The sequence below is a fragment of the Panthera uncia genome (genome assembly GCF_023721935.1).
Source record: "Panthera uncia isolate 11264 chromosome B2 unlocalized genomic scaffold, Puncia_PCG_1.0 HiC_scaffold_24, whole genome shotgun sequence".
Classification (NCBI taxonomy): domain Eukaryota; kingdom Metazoa; phylum Chordata; class Mammalia; order Carnivora; family Felidae; genus Panthera; species Panthera uncia.
This window is the reverse complement of record NW_026057580.1, coordinates 11,326,847-11,344,906: the sequence shown is the minus strand read 5'-3', so window position 1 is coordinate 11,344,906 and position 18,060 is coordinate 11,326,847. Positions and strand designations below refer to the sequence as shown.

At 54.7% G+C, this 18,060-nt stretch overlaps 1 protein-coding gene across 5 annotated transcripts; it reads left to right on the top strand.

Moving 5' to 3' along the window:
- Window positions 1–94: 94 nt before the first annotated feature.
- DDR1 (discoidin domain receptor tyrosine kinase 1) lies at window positions 95–17,279 on the top strand. 5 transcript variants are annotated; one of them, XM_049653668.1, is made up of 20 exons: window positions 95–204; window positions 1,582–1,748; window positions 1,916–2,262; window positions 5,142–5,274; window positions 5,366–5,468; window positions 5,666–5,894; window positions 7,274–7,421; window positions 7,669–7,777; window positions 8,249–8,435; window positions 8,547–8,793; window positions 9,325–9,420; window positions 9,548–9,699; window positions 10,597–10,762; window positions 11,742–11,852; window positions 12,961–13,205; window positions 13,376–13,503; window positions 13,749–13,967; window positions 14,445–14,679; window positions 15,287–15,436; window positions 15,543–17,279. In XM_049653668.1, exons 3-20 carry the CDS (start codon window positions 2,248–2,250, stop codon window positions 15,681–15,683), a joined length of 2,814 nt encoding a protein of 937 aa, XP_049509625.1. In that variant the 5' UTR covers window positions 95–204; window positions 1,582–1,748; window positions 1,916–2,247; the 3' UTR covers window positions 15,684–17,279. The 5 variants fall into 5 exon arrangements, with proteins under 5 accessions (XP_049509625.1, XP_049509629.1, XP_049509627.1 ...); XM_049653670.1 differs by lacking the exon at window positions 95–204 and having other exon boundaries at window positions 1,494–1,748; window positions 2,080–2,262; XM_049653672.1 differs by lacking the exons at window positions 1,582–1,748; window positions 1,916–2,262 and having other exon boundaries at window positions 155–204.
- Window positions 17,280–18,060: the final 781 nt, after the last annotated feature.

Genomic DNA, 18,060 nt, shown 5'->3' with positions numbered 1-18,060 from the left:
GCTCCTCCTTCCCTGAGGCGTCTGGCTGCGGCCCAGCCCCGCTTGCCAGCCCGGGGCTTCCTCCGAGCACAGTCCCTGGAAGGAGGAGCCGAGAGTCGGCCCAGGTGAGGTTACTGGGGAAACCTAGGCCCCGCCCCCGGCCCGGTTCCACCCCCAGCTCAGCCTCCCCGAGGCCCAGACACCCCGGCGGCTGTCTCCAGAGGGGTACGTGCTCTTGGGGACCCCTGGGGATTTGGTCGGACGGGACGGTGGGAAGAGGCAATTCTCCGAGTGACCATGGGGCTGTCTATTAGTGTCTTAGCAGTCGGGCGTCCTTGGATTAGTGTGTTCTGGGGGTTTGGAGCTCTTGCCCATATGTGCCTTAGCCTCTCCCGAGGGCCAACTTCTTCCTGGTAGTACTTTTGTGTACTTATCTGGTTAGGACTTCGTGTTTCTTTCTTGGGACTGTTGTCTGGGACTGCACGTAGGGTGCGAGCTGATATCTGCTGTGAGGTGCAGTGAGGCCGAGATCTGCAATGGACTTAGAGATCTTTCTGAGCCGGTGACATTGATAGGTGGCTGGCAGGTGTGGAGAAGCGGTGTCCTGAGGCCTCTCACCAGAGCTCCTCTGTCCTGCCCACCTCACCCCGCCTCCTTGCATCCATCTTCCCTGGGACTCCTGGTCCTGGTCCTGGTCCTTCTGGGCTGTGTCCGATTTTCTCTTTGCCTCTATCCGCCTCAAGCCCCTCGCCTTGTACAGGCCTATCCCTGCCAGTGGTCAGAGCCTCAACCCCGCCAGGGCCAGAGCTGACTGGGCCTGAGGAAGGCTTGCCCTGAGGATTCCCGGGTCTTGAGCAGGAAGCCCAAAAGAACCGGTGTCTGGGAGTCTGGGCCCCAGGGTCCTTGAGAGGACTGGGGGGGGGGGGGGGGTGGAAGTAGAGAATGGGGCGAGGAGAAAGTGGGGGGCCATCAGGCTCTGGGAAAATCTGGGTTGGGGTGTACAGGACAGGAGGCAGGAGAGTGCCAGAGAGAAGCAAAAGTTGGTGGTGTGAAAAATGTGGGTCTTGGGGGCCTGGTTGGACAGGTGAGCCTGCCCCCTTCCTCCATCCAAACTCCTGCTGCTGGGTTGGGCACCCGGCCTGTGGGAACCTGCTCCTTCCCTGTGCCCTGGGGCTGCCCCCTTCACCTCCCTCTCCAGGAACTGAGCCCAGAAAGGGGGAGTAGGGAGGGGACCATCCCCTCCTGGGGCCTGGATTTGTGGGAGGCCCCAAGCAGGGCCTCAGCTTCGACTGTTCCCTTTAGTGGGGACCGCGGGGGTTGGGCCGCGCGGGTAGGCGGAGGGGGCTGGGCACGCCGCGTGGAGGGGACAGCTGGGTGGTTACCTGGGGGAGGCCGGGACACATAGGGGAATGCGGGGTGGGCGTGGCAGCCTAGGGGAGCGCGCGGCCGGGAGGGCGGTGCCGGGCGTGGGAGCGGCGGGTACGACGCGGTCCTTGGAGGGGGAAGGGCGGCGACCCGGGCGGGCGGGAGGGGGAGCCGGGCTAGGGGGAGGCGGCGCCTGGGCCCGAGCCGCCCCAGCCCTGGCTCCTCTCCCCGGAACAGGCCCCCGACAGCTGCGCGCGGGAGCCGCCTCCCGACACCCGAGCCTCGCCGGCGCCTCCCCGCTCCCGGCTCCTGGCTCCCTGCGCCTCCCCCGCCCCTCGCCCAGCAGCCGAGGAGGCCCCGCTCCGGGGTCGCACGCAGGGGTCTTCCGGGAAGAGCGATGAGAGGTAGGGGGCGCGGCCGGAGGACCTCTGCGGGACGGAGGGGCGGAGGCAGAGGCCTGGGGCTCCGGGGGAGGCGCGGCGGCCGGGTGAGGGCCTGGCGGCGCTGTTCTTGGTTGTCCAGCCCCGCCAGGCGTGACCCTGCTGCCCTCCCCCCCTTCCCCCACCCCCAGCGCTCTGGCTTACTGTCTGAATATGGGGGAAACCCCCTGATCTCCGCGAAAGTGTGTTCCAGCCTTGAGGAAGGACCCCTTTTACTCAGTGTGAAGGAACTGACCCACAGGAAGACAGGTGCTCGTGTGTGGTCTCACTGAATCATCTCCTCGGCCCTCTGGAGAAGTGGGCCTGCCCTCCCACCAGGCCAGTCCCTGTGAGCATCTGCTAACTGCTACGCCTCCACTCAGCTCCCAGTTGGGCAGCCTGCCCCCGGCCCAGCAGAGAGAGGCCCTGACACCCTAACCTGCCAGTGACAGCCTCTGGATGGTCATTTGGTTCTGTCGTGAGAATGTGTCACTGCCCGGTGAGCACCATCCTCAGTGTCCCATCCCCCACTCCCTTCCGCACCCCTTCGCACCCCCTCCGGGTCAGACTTCACCCAGCCTTCATCGCACAGGTCCCCTGCTGGCTGGACCTTCCTTTCCAACACCACCACCGCTATCCCCAGTCAGTGTATGGTGCTGAGACTGCCTCTTGCCGCAGGCACTTAAGTGCATCCGGAGTTGAGTGCTACAGTGGACCCAGGTGAAAGCTGAGAGTATGGGAAAATGGAGCAGTGCCTCCTTATTCCCATTTCCTTCTGTTCCCCACCGCCTTGACTTCCCTCTGGCTTGGTCATGGTGTGTATTAAGGGGTGGGCCCCAGTGCTCTTGGGATGCTGTGCCTGAGACCTTGAGTGTGTGTGTCTCACACTGTCCTCTGATGGTAGGCTCATGTGGTGTCTGTCATATTATGCTCACAGGTGTCTCAGGATGGCTATGTTTTGTTTGTTTGTTTTACAAACATTTTTGATAGTTTATTTATTTTGAGAGCAAGAGAGAGCAGGAGAGGGGCAGAGGGAGAGAGAATCCCAGGCAGGCTCTGCGCTGTCAGCACAGAGCCCCATGCAGGACTTGAACTCATGAACTGTGAGATCATGACCTGAGTCAAAATCAAGAGTTGGATGCGTAACTGACTGAGTCAACCCAGGCGCCCTGAAGATGGCTATTAACTAAGTGATGGGATTGGACTTTAAAGAAGGCCAACGTGTGGATGGAGTTGATGTGTGTGTGAGCATCTGCATTTGCCCCCGCTGGGAGTCCATGTGTGTAACAGATTTATGTGGATGTCACATGTGAGTGTCTCTGAAAGTATGTGAAGAGTTGTCTGTTACAGAGGGGGGTGTGGGTGTGGGTGTGGGTGTGGGTGTGTATGCTACATCTAACCCCAGTGTTTACGGGGCTCTGTCAGTAAGCTCTGTAAGCTGGCATGTCTGAGGTCTGTGTGTTTGGGAGGGGGTGGGTATACAGAGCTGTGTGGGTGTTGTCTGTGGTGGAGGGTGGGGGTGAGAGAAGAGAGGGAAGGACCTGCAGCAATGTCCAGGTCTCTGCTTTGTAATTGGTTGAAATGGGGTGGGGTGGGGTGAGGTTAGGGGTAAGTCTTCTGGGCCTGTTCTTCATGAGTCTGAACCCAGTGGAGAGAAATGAGGTGATTGGAGTGTTGGAGGGGTTGGATTGCCTCAGACATCTGTGTGTTTCTCTGCTTGGCTCTGTGCCCTGTGCTTCTGAGCCCGCTCTATTTACCTCTTGCTTTGTGTTTCTCGCCCCGTCTCCCCCTGCCTCCTATCCTCTGCCTGTCTTTGTATCTTTGCCCGGGGCTCCTCTAGCTCCGTCTGGCTCTGATGACTCATCTGGGATAGGCATGAAGGTTACCCACGGGAACAAGGGCCCCGCTGTTCCCGAGAGAGGTGGGGGTGGAGAGCGGCACCCAGGAATTCCAGGCCAGCCGCCTGGGACCTTGTAGCCTGCTCCCCTGAACGTGGCTCCTGGACCTCCAAGGGACCAGGTGTGATGCCTCTGGCTCTAGCTCTTCTTTGATGCCTGGGTGCCCCCCGCAACTCAGTCAGCCCCCTCAGCTGCTGCTTCAGAGCTGTGGGGTCTCAGCTGCCTCTTACATTCCTGCCCAAGAGCATTATGGGAGCAGCTGGAGGAGGACAAAGGGATGGGGGAGTGTCCCCCCACTCTTCCTACCTCCTGGGGTGACCTGGCTTCCCTGTCTTTAGACCCGCCCTCATCTCCAAGGCAACGCAGGCCTTTCCTAGCTCTGGGCTTTTCCTTCAGAAGCAGCCACCTTCAGAAAGTGCGACCTTGGGGGACAGGATGTCTGGGTCTTAGGAAGGGAAGACAGAGCAGGGAGAGCTGGAATGGGATGCTTTGGAACTGATGGCAGATATGGCACTAGGGGTCTCGGGATTCCAGGACCTGGAGAACTCAGTGCAGTCCTCCAGGAAGAGGAGAGGTCAGAACAGTTTTTCCTGCAGCTGGGGCTGGGGAGGGTACATACCTGGATTCACAAGGAGATGCCAATTAGAATGGTTTTAGGCCACGCTTGCCACCTGGGCCCTGGTGAAGAAGAGCAGGGATTCTCAAACTTTGATGGGCACAGATCACCTGGGGATTATATTAAAATGAAGATTCTTTTTCTTTCCTCCAATTTTTTATTTAAATTCTAGTTATAGTTAACACATAGTGTAATTTTGGTTTCACGAGTAAAATTTAGTGATTCATCACTTACATATAGCACCCGGTGCTCATCATTAAAGTGCCCTCCCTTAATGTCCATCACCCATCCTGCCCATCCCTCCCCCACCCCCCATCTCCCTCCATCAACCCTCAGTTTGTTTTCTATCGTTAAAGTCTCTTTTGGTTTGCTTCCCTCCCTCTTTTTTCCACTTCCCATATGTTCATCTATTTTGTTTCCTAAATTCTGCCAGTTTGCCTTCCTACCAACAATGTAAGAGGGTTCCCCTTTCTCCAAAATGCATATTCTGATTCAGCAGATCTAGGGTAGGGGTGAGATTCTGCCTGTCTCCTAAGATGCTGGTCCAGGGATTACACTGGGCTTAGTGCGGCTACAGAAGACAGTGAGATTGGAAGGCACTGGGGTCCCCCACTTCTCTTAGAATTCTGAGCTCCTAGGTGGAGAGGAGACCAGAGTTTAGGCCAGTGTTTGGCACATGGGAAGCATTCTAAAAATATAGCTGATGCTCTTAAACAATGACTGCTTTGTCACTTTCCTCCTATTATTCCCAAAGCAGCCCATTCTGTCTGTTGTTGGCTGTTGTGACTCTGTCTGTTGTGACTCAGTCTCCTTGATTGCCCTTTAACTTACCCTACTACTTACCACTTGTTTTGTCCCCTGCAGAGATGCTGCCTCCACCCCCTTAGGCCTGAGGAGTCAGGAGCTATGGGGCCAGGGGCCCTCTCATCTCTACTGTTGCTGTCGCTGCTCTTAGTGGCAACTGGAGATGCTGACATGAAAGGACATTTTGATCCTGGTAAGGAGATTGGCTCCTGGGTCCCTGAGGATGGGGCTTTGGGAGACAGAGTTCAGGGACCTTGACCCTCCGTGTGCCTGTGTTCACCCAGCCAAGTGCCGCTATGCCCTGGGCATGCAAGACAGGACCATTCCAGATGGGGACATCTCTGCCTCCAGCTCCTGGTCAGACTCTACTGCTGCTCGCCACAGCAGGTACCTGGCACCCCTGGGACTGCTCTGGAGGAACTTTCTGGGGCCTCTACTTGCCCTTCCAACTCCTCTGCCCATGCCAAGAGGCTTCTGGTAGGGCAAATGCCAATGAACTTCCCCACCCCCAATGCTGGGGGAGCTATAAATACAAGAGACAGAGACAGACCAGATGTTCCTTGTGATCTCTTGCCCTGTCCCAGGCTGGAGAGCAGCGACGGGGATGGGGCATGGTGTCCTGCAGGGCCTGTCTTTCCAAAGGAAGAGGAGTACCTACAGGTGGATCTGCGGAGGCTGCACCTGGTAGCTTTGGTGGGCACCCAGGGGCGGCATGCTGGAGGCCTGGGCAAAGAGTTCTCCCCCAGCTACCGGCTACGTTACTCCCGAGATGGCCACCGCTGGATGGACTGGAGGGATCGCTGGGGTCAGGAGGTAAGGCTGGCAGGGGCAGCCCCCAGGAAAGGCTGGTTCTCCTCTCTTCCCCACTTTAAATGCCACCTGTCCACTGACGACTCTCCCAATTTATACCCTCTCTGGCCCAAGACTTTCCCTTGAGCTGCATCTAGTGTTGCAAACCTGACTACCTTCTAGGCCTTTCCACCTGGATGTCTAATGGGTTCTCAAACCTACCATAAATTTCCCTAGTTGAACTTGAATCCCATTCCCACTCCACAACTGCTCCTCTCCTAGCTCAGGCCAGTTGCTCAGGCCATAAGCTAAGATACCGCTCATTTCTCTGGTCTCTCACCTGCTAGTTCCAAAGCACCAGCAAGGCCAGTCTGTTCTACCTCCATGATATTTCCTAAATCCAACCACTTGTCACCGCCTCTACCTCTACCACCCTAGGCCCTGCTCACACCATCCCCAGCTTAGATGAACACACTGGTCTCCGGAACTGTTTTCCTGGCTCCTCTCTGTTTCCACCTGAGATCATATCTCCACCTAGTGGCTACAGACACTCTACCTGAGAAAATGCAAATCAGATGAGGTGCACTTGGCTTATAGCCCTCCACTGGCTTTCTGCTCTGCCAGAACAAAAGCTGAGCTCCGTCCTGGGTGCAGAAGCTTAGCTTGCCCTGGCTCTTGCCTGTATCCCTTACTTCTCTTTCCTATTCTTGTTCCACCTGGGCCCACTGGTTTTCTTGCTGTTCCTGGAACAAGCAAGGGTTTGTCCCACAGCCTCAGGACATTTTTGCATGCTGTTCTCTGTGCCTGGAAAGCTTCTCCCCCAGATCCTCAGGTTCTCCTTCCACTCAGTTCTCCTCTAAATATCACCTCCTCAGAGAGCCCACCTCCCCCTACTCCAGCTCCACACCCTGCCTCTTGTTCTTCACAGCTGTTTTTCCTACTGGAATCTCAGTACTGCAAGGGGAGAGGGGAGGGACGGATGTTTACCACTGACAACTTGCATAGCTGGCACAGAGTAGGCACTCAACCAGTGCCTGCTGAGTGAACAGAGAGAATGGGGTAAAGGTGGGGGGAGCCAAAGCAGGGGTGCAGAGCTGTGAGGGACTGGATAGAATCTGTGCACAGCGGGATGGGTGGCTTAGAGACAAATGGAGACAGACAGAGTCGAGGCTGACACTGGTGGTAGAGGACAGACTGTCAGGCTGAGAGATGTGTCAGAGATCTTTGCTGCGGCCCCTTGTTTTACACATGCCTGGCTGTACCCCATATCCCTGTATGCTTAACACCACCCTTCATGAATCTCTCTGGCCACTGTGTGCTGGGCCAGGGAACAGCTGGTGACTGGGAAGTTAGATCCAACCTGTAGCCTTTCTCACTCATGCACGCTGTTTCCTGGGCAACAGGTGATTTTAGGTAATGAGGACCCTGGGGGAGTGGTACTGAAGGACCTTGGACCCCCCATGGTGGCCCGAGTGGTTCGCTTCTACCCCCGAGCTGACCGGGTCATGAGTGTCTGTCTGCGGGTGGAGCTCTATGGCTGCCTCTGGAAGGGTGAGTCATTCAGGCCCCCAAGAATTTGTTTCCTGGCCTGGGGCCTGGGGAGTGAGGCCTGGGGAGAAGGGCATCCAGGATCCTCTTTCTCTTGTTGGGAAGCTGTCACTCTGAGTGAGGAAGGGCCTGGCCAACATTGCCTCCTCCATGCTGGTGGGCCTGTGGAAGGACACAAGAAGGGAAATGATGCAGGGGAGGTGGCGGGAGGCTTCCTGCCTCTAACACCTCTTCTCCTATCCTGCCCCAGATGGACTCCTGTCTTACACAGCCCCTGTGGGGCAGACGATGTACTTATCTGAGGCAGTGCACCTCAATGACTCCACCTACGATGGACATACCACACACGCTGTTGGCGGGTAAATGAGGCAGGCCCTGCGGGGCATGAGCCTATGCGCTGGAGGGAGGATGCAGTGGATGTGTTAAGGAGTCTGGGCAGTGAGATGGAAGAAGTGGGGAAAGGGTTAGGTGGGGCCTTGGGGACACAGGATCAGGATTGAGGGTAGCAAGGCAACTACTAGCTCATGTGACTCTTTGTGGGAATTAGAAAAAGGCAACCCTTTGCTAATACACATCTGTTGGAAACTGTCACAGTAAATTCACACAACGTAGGTTGAATGGTGCCTCCGAGAGATGGTGCCTTCCTGCAGCTTGTAGCTGCAAAGTACCTTGACAATCCTGGGGTTGGAAAAGAGAGAACCACAGGAAGGAAGTTGGGGCAGGAGGTAGGGGCTGGTCCAGACTGGCTGGGGTTGGGGTTGCAGAGCACTTAAATGGGTGGCACTCTCTTCTCTCCCACCCTCCTCTTCCTTGGCTCCCCTGCTCTCCAGGTTGCTGTATGGAGGTCTGGGTCAGCTGGCAGATGGTGTGGTGGGGCTGGATGACTTTAGGAAGAGCCAGGAGCTGCGGGTCTGGCCAGGCTATGATTATGTGGGATGGAGCAACCACAGCTTCCCAGGCGGCTACGTGGAGATGGAGTTTGAGTTTGACCGACTGAGGGCTTTCCAGGCCATGCAGGTAAGTGCGTGCAGCTCTTAGGCAAGGTTATGAGACCAGGGTGGTTGCCCCTGGGGTGCTTGCCCAGGCTCTCTTGGCTTTGACCCTGTGTCCCTCCTCCCTTCCCCCCAGGTCCACTGTAACAACATGCACACCCTGGGAGCCCGCCTGCCTGGTGGGGTGGAATGTCGCTTCAAGCGGGGCCCTGCCATGGCCTGGGAGGGGGAGCCTGTGCGCCACGCCCTGGGGGGCAGCCTGGGGGACCCCAGAGCCCGGGCTGTGTCAGTGCCCCTGGGCGGCCGCGTGGGCCGCTTTCTGCAGTGCCGCTTCCTCTTTGCTGGGCCTTGGTTACTCTTCAGCGAAATCTCCTTCATCTCCGGTAAGCCCCTGGTCTATGCCCAATCCTCAACCTCTGGGATCGCCAACCCGCAGTACCCACTCCTGGCACCAAAGTATCCACTCCTGGCACCATGTTTATGTAGCACTCATGAGACTTTGCAAGCAGGGATGCTCCAAATAATTTGAACACCTCCCTACCCCTTCCCCCCATCTCTGTCTTTTACTTTATGAGCCCTTCACTCATGACTGATATTGAGCAAGTAGGACAGTGTTGGCTGTAAAAATACTGAAGTACTCTGTGCTGGTTAAGAAATAACCTCTTCTCCAGGCTTCCTTATACCCAGCTCCCCACTTGGGCCTCTCTCTGGGAGTCCTGCCTCTCCCCATAATCCAGCACCTAAAAAGTTGACATCCACAACAGCCAGGCCCCTCCCATTCTGACTGGTTGGTACATATACCCAGTGTCAGCCCTGCTCCTGGAAGTAGAATTCCGTAGGTCTCATGCAAGTAGCTTTTCTTTGGTCCGTCTTCCCTATCTGACTCCTTCCTTTCTTCTCTTCCTTCTTTGCAGATGTTGTGAATGACTCCTCTCCAACTTTGGGGGGCACCTTCCCACCAGCTCCCTGGTGGCCACCTGGCCCACCTCCCACAAACTTCAGTAGCTTGGGTGAGCAGTCCTGGGGCCTCCTCCTGGACAAGTGTATTCTGGGCTACTATCCCTCCATGCCCCGCCCCCAACTTGGGTAGGAAGTGGTTCTGACTCTCCAGTGCTTCTGATTCTCTGTCTCTGCCAGAGCTGGAGCCCAGGGGCCAGCAACCTGTGGCCAAGGCTGAGGGGAGCCCGACTGCCATCCTCATTGGCTGTTTGGTGGCCATCATCTTGCTGCTGCTGCTCATCATTGCCCTCATGCTGTGGCGGCTGCACTGGCGCAGACTCCTCAGCAAGGTGGGCAGAACAAGGGCAGGGCCCAAGCTACAGGGTGGGTGGGTGTGGGTAGGAGGTGTTGGGGGGTATAGCCTGGAGAGGACAGACAGGGTGTGGGTGTGGAGAGTGAGGCCAGGCTGAGGCCAATGTGTGTGGGGAATCCTGATTAGTTTGGGTCCTGCAGGGACCACAGAACATTGTCTAATTAGAATAATTAGAGGTGGGCTTAGTAAAGAGATAGGTTATAGAGGAGTGGGCAGATGTATGAAAATTAGAAGGAGTAGTGCAATTTCCACAGATCTGTTACCGCCCATAGGCCTGGAAGATGAGAGGAGGGCAGTTGCTGGAAACTGGAGGAGTGAGTCTGGGGAAAGGGTTCCTTGAGAGGGGCAGTGGACTTTGCTTCAGGGACACAGCTAGCCTAAGTACACCTCTCAGGGAGAGGCTGGGAGCATAATCACCCTGACCTCACTTCCCGCCTGCCCAACAAATTCCTCTTGGGCCAACCCAAACCAAGCCTGTTGATACAGTCCACACTGGTCCACCTTCTGGGGTAGAAGCTGGATGGGAAAGGTGGAGAGTGGAGCTAGAGAGGCAGGGAGGAGCTAGAGGAAGAAACCTGGCACACTCTGAGCCCATGCCTTCTTGGCAAGAATCAGTGGTGGTGATATGCATGAAGGTTGAATGATTCCATAATTATCTGGTCAGATTTGGGTTGGAATCCCAGAATGGTACATCAGGGGACTCACTCGTATGCTCTTGAACCTCTGTTTCTTTACCTGTGAAATAGAGTTAATAGTAGATACAACTGTGGGACTGTCGTGAGGACTGAAGGGGAGAAGGTGGGCATGGCATTTAATGAGCTGGAATCATGCACTAAACAGTAGCCACAGTTAACCTTCCCATTCCCATGACAAGGCTGAGCGCCGGGTATTAGAAGAGGAGCTGACAGTTCATCTGTCTGTCCCTGGGGACACCATCCTCATCAACAACCGCCCAGGCCCTCTTGAACCACCCCCTTACCAGGAGCCCCGGCCTCGTGGGAATCCGCCCCACTCTGCTCCCAGTGTTCCCAATGGCTCTGGTAAGACCTGCTTTGTTCTAGTCCCACCACCATCCTCTGCCTGTTTTCTTATGGTATCCCTTTTCCTCTCTGTTCCCATTCCCTTTTCCTGTCTTCTCCAGATTCAACTCATTTTCTTATTTCTGTGCCCCTGGTCACCACACTCTGTGTCACTCCATGTCCCTACCATATAATCTTCCTTAAGAATTTTCTATGTATTACCCATAATCCCTAGTGGCCTTATCCTTTCTCAGTGTCCCATACACATCTCTCTTCTCTATTGTTCCCTCTCATGTCTTCCTGGCCCCTCTCCTTTCTCCTAGATTCACTGCATTCATTCCGTCCGTCTGTCCGTCCATTATCTATCCTTCTATCTGAATTCATACATCCATCCATCTATCTGTCCATCTTTTTGTCTATCCACCATTTGACCATTTGTCTATCATCCATCCATCTATCAATAAATATTCACACATCTATTCATCCATCCATCATCCATTCAACCACCCATCCATCCTCTGTCTATCCATCTATTCATCCATTATCAATCCATGTTCATCTATCCATTCACCTATTCATCCATCTATCCATCCATCCACCATCCAGCCATTCATCCATCATCCACCTATTCATCTATTCATACATATTCATCCATCTATTTGTTCATCTCTCCATGCATCCATCCATCTATCCATTCATCTATCACCCACCCATTCATCTACTCATATATATTCATCCATCCATTTGTTTATCTGCCTATCCATCCGTCCATTCAACTATTTGTTTGTCATCCATGCATCTATCCACTGATCTATCCATTCCTTCATTCATTATTCATCCAGCTATCCAGCACCCTCCAGACCCTTGTTTTATCCTGTCCCTGTCTCTCAGTACATCCATCCCCATCAGCTCTGGTCTTGCCCTATTCCAGGTCTCCCTGTCTGTCTAGCCTTGAGTCTCATCCCTTCCCCGTGTCTCCCCCCCTTCCTTTTCCCGACAGCGTTGCTGCTCTCCAATCCAGCCTACCGCCTCCTTCTGGCCACTTACGCCCGTCCCCCTCGAGGCCCCGGCCCCCCCACACCCGCCTGGGCCAAACCCACCAACACCCAGGGTAAGCCCCTCTGCCCCTGGGCTTCTCCAGGCTCCCCATACCTCTACTGGGGCAGGGAAAAGTCCTCACATCTTGCACTCCCTCCTCTCCCTGCTGTGGCCTCTTCTGCTCTCCTGAGCTCCCAAGGAGGAAGCTCTTATGCCTTTAGCTCTGTGCTGTGCTTGCTCCTTCTTAAGGCCTTTCCCTTGAGCAGAGGAGCAGAAAGCTCAACGGTTCTCAGCTCTGTCCTCCTTTTCCTCTTCCACCCCATCTTTTTTGCTCTCCAGACCCAGAGAGGAGGTTGCTATGCTGACCCCAGGTTCTCTTGTAACTCCTTCTTTGTTTCCCCTCTCTAGAGCTGCCAGGAGGAGGGCCTCTCACCCTGGGTGCTTGCCCTCTCCCCCCATGTGTTCTCTCTCTGCAGTCCCAGAGGTGAAGGCTCACACCCTGCCCTTCCTGTCTGCTCCTCCTCTTCTTGATGTTGCCTTCTCATTGTTCCCCCCTCCCAGAGCTAAGAGAGGACAGCTCTGCTTCCTCTTCTTTGTCTGTAGTTTCCTTGTTGTGCTGGCTGTGAGGAACTGTTCTCCTCTCCTCCTTTCTGTGTGCCCCTGTCTCTGCTTGTCTTTGAGCTTGGGGTGTTGGGTTAGGGAGGGTTTGGGTGACCACAGCAGGGAGGAGCCAAGGCTGAAAGCAAGGGGGTGTGAGGTGGGTAGAACAGCTGTGAACAGGAGGGGCTGACAGTGAGTGGAACAAGGGTTTGGAAAGTAGGGGGTGACTGGATGACTGGCACCATCCTTCTTCCAGTGGTGGGTAGAGGAATTCCTCTTCCAGCCAAGAGTTACCTCATGGTCTCTTGGGCTGTGCTGGGATCCCTAGAGAATAGACTTTATGTCATTCTTTGTTCAACCATTTCTATTGCCTTAAACTCTGGAACAGCTAACTCTCATCTCATGCCAGCGTCTTCTCTGGTTTGAGGTTGGTGGGTAGAATACCAAGAAGATGGAGAGTAGTCCGAGTCTTTCACCCAACAGGGAGACAGGGGGCCTCTGGGAGCCTGCGGTGGAGAGCCATGGCTCTCAGGGGCTGCTCCTGATGCCTTGTCCTGTCTTCTTTCCCCTCAACTTTCCAGCCTGCAGTGGGGACTATATGGAGCCTGAGAAGCCGGGTGCCCCGCTTCTTCCCCCACCTCCCCAGAACAGCGTGCCCCATTATGCCGAGGCTGACATTGTCACCCTGCAGGGCGTCACTGGGGGCAACACCTACGCTGTGCCTGCACTGCCCCCAGGGGCTGCTGGGGATGGGCCTCCCAGAGTGGATTTCCCTCGGTCTCGGCTCCGCTTCAAGGAGAAGCTTGGTGAGGGCCAATTTGGGGAGGTAAGGAAGATCCCTGCCCAACTCTCAGTAGTGTCTCGACTATCTGGGACTCTGATGCCATGCCCATATGTCCCTCTTGGTTGGAATCTGTCAGCTGTGACTGTGTTATTCCAATTGACCCTGTGACCTCAGTGAACTGTGTGACTATCTAACAAATGAGCTTTCCCCAGGTACATCTGTGTGAGGTAGAGAATCCTCAAGATCTGGTCAGTCTTGATTTCCCCATTAATGTGTGCAAGGGCCACCCTTTGCTGGTAGCTGTCAAGATCCTACGGCCAGATGCCACCAAGAATGCCAGGTGAGGAGCAGGCATGGTGTCTGGAGATAAGGAAGGGAGGCCATGAAGAGTGGGGAGTGATCTAGAGACCAACAGAGGGGGAGTGTCTGGGGAAAGAAGTTTCCATCTTAGGCTGATCTCAGCCCAGGTCTCAGTGCCACTAGTGAGTTAGCTTGTCTGCTGGGGTTAGGGTGCTGGTCTACATGAGCAGGAGAGATGGTGCAGGTCAGCCCCTCAGTGTCCCTGCCATCTATCTGCTTCTCTAGGAACGATTTCCTGAAGGAAGTGAAGATCATGTCGAGGCTAAAGGACCCAAATATCATCCGGCTCCTGGGCGTGTGTGTGCAGGACGACCCTCTCTGCATGATTACTGATTACATGGAGAATGGTGACCTCAACCAGTTCCTCAGTGCCCACCAGCTAGAGGACAAGGCGACTGAGGGCCCCCCCGGGGATGGGGAGGCTGCCCAGGGGCCCACCATCAGGTACCCACTTACTTAGGCTGGCCCTTCCCTGAGAGCTCCCCAAGGCGGTCTCCTCTCCCCTTGTTCCAAACCAGAGGGAGAGAGGGGAGCATGGGATAGGGAGGCAGGTAGATGTTCAGGGGGGTGGGAGCTGGGATGAGGAACATGTGGCCATGTTCATCTGGGGACTGAGGAGCAAAAGGCCAAAGTTACTATCTTGTAGATGGTGAGGGACTTGGGCTCTGTCAGGCATCCCCCGCCGTTCTCACCCTTGCCTGAGTCCAGACAATAAAGTGTAGTTCCCTGGGTCATATGAACCAAACAAATGTTGAGTGGGCACCTACCCCTGGCCTCTACATGGGCATTCCATCTCTGCACCAGAAATAGATGTAACCCAGTCCCAGGGAGTGGGCTCCCCTTCCTCTCCTGGGAATCTGTGAGATGGGGATCAGTCTGGGGCTGCCCCAGTGACCTTCTGTTATTGGTTCCCTTCCTCAGCTACCCCATGCTGCTACATGTGGCAGCTCAGATTGCCTCGGGCATGCGCTATCTGGCCACCCTCAACTTTGTGCATCGGGACCTGGCCACAAGGAACTGCCTGGTTGGGGAAAATTTCACCATTAAAATCGCTGACTTTGGCATGAGCCGGAACCTCTACGCTGGGGACTATTACCGAGTACAGGGCCGGGCAGTGCTGCCTATCCGGTGGATGGCTTGGGAATGCATCCTCATGGTGAGAGGCCCTGAGAGAGGCATGCAGGGTGCAGGGGAGGGGAGGTGGGGGAAGACAGGGCATGGGGAGGCCAGGGGAGGAGAGCACAGGCTGCTCTGTGGTCTTGGTCAGTCACTTGCCTTCCCTGGACTGCAGATTCCTCCTCAATAAAGTGAGGGTTTGGGCCAGTGCTCTGCAAGGTTCTTTCTGGCTCTAGGGCCCAGAGAAAGTGGGGAGGAGTGGTATGATGGGAAAGGGTCCAGGAGCCAAAAGTGGGTACAAGAGCTGGAGTCTAGGTGGCAGAGAGCAAGAGAAGTAAGGAGAGACAGGAGGCTAGAGATAGAAAGGTGCGAGTTGGGAGAAAATCAGGACCAGAAAATGGGGGGGGGGGGGGGGGGGGGGGGGAGGGGGGGTAGAAAAGGAAAGAGGCGAAAGAGAGGACTAGACCCTGAGAAAGAAGGCAGAGCCAGAAGGAGGGAGGAGCAGACTTGTTGGGAGAGGGGGCCAGCCAAGAGGGAGTCCTGCTGGGGTAAGTGCTAAGTGGACACGGGGCTCCCTGTGGGGAGAGGAGGAGGGTTTGTGTGGCCTGATGCCCTTGTCTGCCTTTGTTGCTTTATCCACATACCAGGGGAAGTTCACGACTGCAAGTGATGTGTGGGCCTTTGGGGTGACCCTGTGGGAGGTGCTGATGCTCTGCCGGGCCCAGCCCTTTGGGCAGCTCACTGATGAGCAAGTCATCGAGAACGCAGGGGAGTTCTTCCGGGACCAGGGCCGGCAGGTCAGAACAGAGGAGAGGGTTGTGGGTCTGGGAGGGCCAGAGCCTGTCATCTTGGGGACTAAAGAACATTTGTTCCCTGCCTTTCATCCACCCCACCACAATGCAGGTATACCTGTCTCGGCCCCCTGCCTGCCCACTAGGCCTGTATGAGCTGATGCTTCGGTGCTGGAGCCGGGAGCCTGAGCAGCGACCACCCTTTTCCCAGCTACATAGGTTTCTGGCAGAAGATGCTCTCAACACAGTGTGAATCACACACCCAGCTGCCCCTTCCTCAGGGAGGATTCAGGTGAAGCCAGAGGCAATAAACAAGAGGATTTAACATCACCCCCACTCCATTCCCATTCCCGACCACCCTTCACCTCTGAGAGAGAGGCAGTGTGACCATAGGTGGGCTGGGCCTGCCAGGGAGCTGATGCCTTCCCTTCCTCGGACACACTCTCATTTCCCCTTCCTGCTCCCCTCCTGGAAGCCTCGGCCACCCACCCAGCTGGCCCTGTGGATGGGATCCTCTCTGACCTCTTCTAGTCATCCCTGGGGGGTAAGATGGGGGCAAATGTAGGGCAGACACTGGATAAGGCCTATTGGAGCACCTGGGCCCCACTGGACAACACTGGTTCCTGGAGAGAAGGCTGTGGCCTCCCCAGCCTCTCTTTCCGTCACACACTGGACCCCACTGGCTAATAACCTGGGGATGAGGAGGACAAGAAAGGGAGGATGTTCCCGTGTTGCCTTGTTCTTACTCCTGGAATGGTCCTTGGCTTTGGCTTCTCCCTCCTCTATCCTCTGAAACACTGGACCTGGGGGTGATTCCTGTCCCCCCCCCCCCCCCCCCTCCCTCCAGCCATCCCTACTTCCCACCTGCTGTGTTGTAGCTAGAACTTCTCTCAGCCTGTATGTTTCTGTGGATTAAGTACTGGGATTAGGGGAAAAGAGGGAGCAAGGGCCTGTGGCCTTGGGGTTGGACATCTCTGTTGTAGCTGCCATATTGGTTTTTCTATAATCACTTGGGGTTTGTACATTTTTGGGGGGAGAGACACAGATTTTTACACTAATATATGGATCTAGCTCAATGCAATTTTAATATCCTGCACTAGGCAGGTAATAATAAAGGTTGAGTTTTCCACAGCTGTGAGTGGGTTTCTTGGGGTTTTGGTAAAATCTGCTTCCTGTATCCACTCCCAACGCATTTCCTTTCTTCTCCCTTTTTCTCCTTCTCCCCATTCCATTTCCTACTGTGTATTTTGCCCAACACAGTGTTCTGTTGTCTCTCTATAAGCCAGGTTCTTGCCTCTGGGACCTCAGGTCCTACGTGAATGTATGAACCTTGTCAGCTCCATTGGGAGCTCTGCAGGAGGCTTGGAGGGGGGTGAATTAGGCCAGGGGTCTTAACCTTAACCCATGGAACCCTTTGGCAGTGTCAAGAGGTCTACTGATTCCTCCTGAGAATTATTTTAAAACCCATTACACAGGGACCCCTGGGTGGCTCAGTCTCTGTTAAGTGTCCAAGTCTTGGTTTTGGCTCAGGTCATGACCTCACGGTTTCCTGAGTTCAAGCTCCATGTCAGGCTCTGTGCTGACAGTGCAGAGCCTGCTTGGGATTCTCTGTCTCTCTCTCTCTGCCCCTCCCCTATTCATGCTGTCTCTGTCTCTCTCAAAATAAATAAATAAACTTAAACATTATAGGGCGCCTGGGTGGCTCAGTCGGTTGAGCGTCCGACTTCAGCTCAGGTCATGATCTTTCTGTCCGTGAGTTCGAGCCCTGCGTCGGGCTCTGTGCTGACAGCTCGAAGCCTGGAGCCTGTTTCAGATTCTGTGTCTCAATCTCTCTCTCTGCCCCTCCCCCACTCATGCTCTGTCTCTCTGTCAATAATAAATAAACATTAAAAAAAACTACACATACATAAATGTGTATATATCACATATATATCACAGAGATCAATTGAGTTTACTAAAATGTTTAAAAAACATTTAACTGTTTAAAAAAACACAGTAACCTACATATTTCTTTTAAATATATTTAATAGGGGCGCCTGGGTGGCTCAGTTGGTTGAGCATCCAACTTCGGCTCAGGTCATGATCTCACGGCTCATGAGTTTGAGCCCCATGTCGGGCTCTGTGCTGACAGCTCAGAGCCTGAAGCCTGCTTCCGGTTCTGTGTTTCCCTCTCTCTGCCCCTAACCCACTCGCATTCTGTCTCTGTCTCTCTCAAAAATAAATAAACATTAAAAAAATTTTTAAATATATTTAATAACAAGATCTAGCAGCAGGTGTAGTAACTCTTAATGTCTCCAAATAGTAATAAGCATAAGAAATACTTGACACTGGGAGATTTCTATAAAGGTAGTGGGATATGAAAATAGATGTGGTGTCTTAGTGACAAGACCCAGGTCCTACTAATACTACTGAGGGTTTTGCTCATATTCATTCTTGGAGGGAGTGCCAAATTTCAGTTAGAGATTAATAAAAACAGAGGTGTAATTTTGGGGGGGGGGCCAATTCTAGGACTCCCTTCCAGGGTCTGGAAGTCCCAGGGGGAGAATCCTTGGATTAGGCTGATCAAATGTACAGATGACCTAATAGGTGTGAGCTCTTTGGATGGGAGCTAGAATCAAGAGCCTAAATTA

Bases quoted from the DNA above. Each gene is read 5' to 3' on its own strand.
- DDR1 (XM_049653668.1), top strand. The intron at 8,436-8,546 runs GTAAGTGCGTGC...CCTTCCCCCCAG, and splicing joins GGGCTTTCCAGGCCATGCAG to GTCCACTGTAACAACATGCA. The intron at 11,853-12,960 runs GTAAGCCCCTCT...TCAACTTTCCAG, and splicing joins CAAACCCACCAACACCCAGG to CCTGCAGTGGGGACTATATG.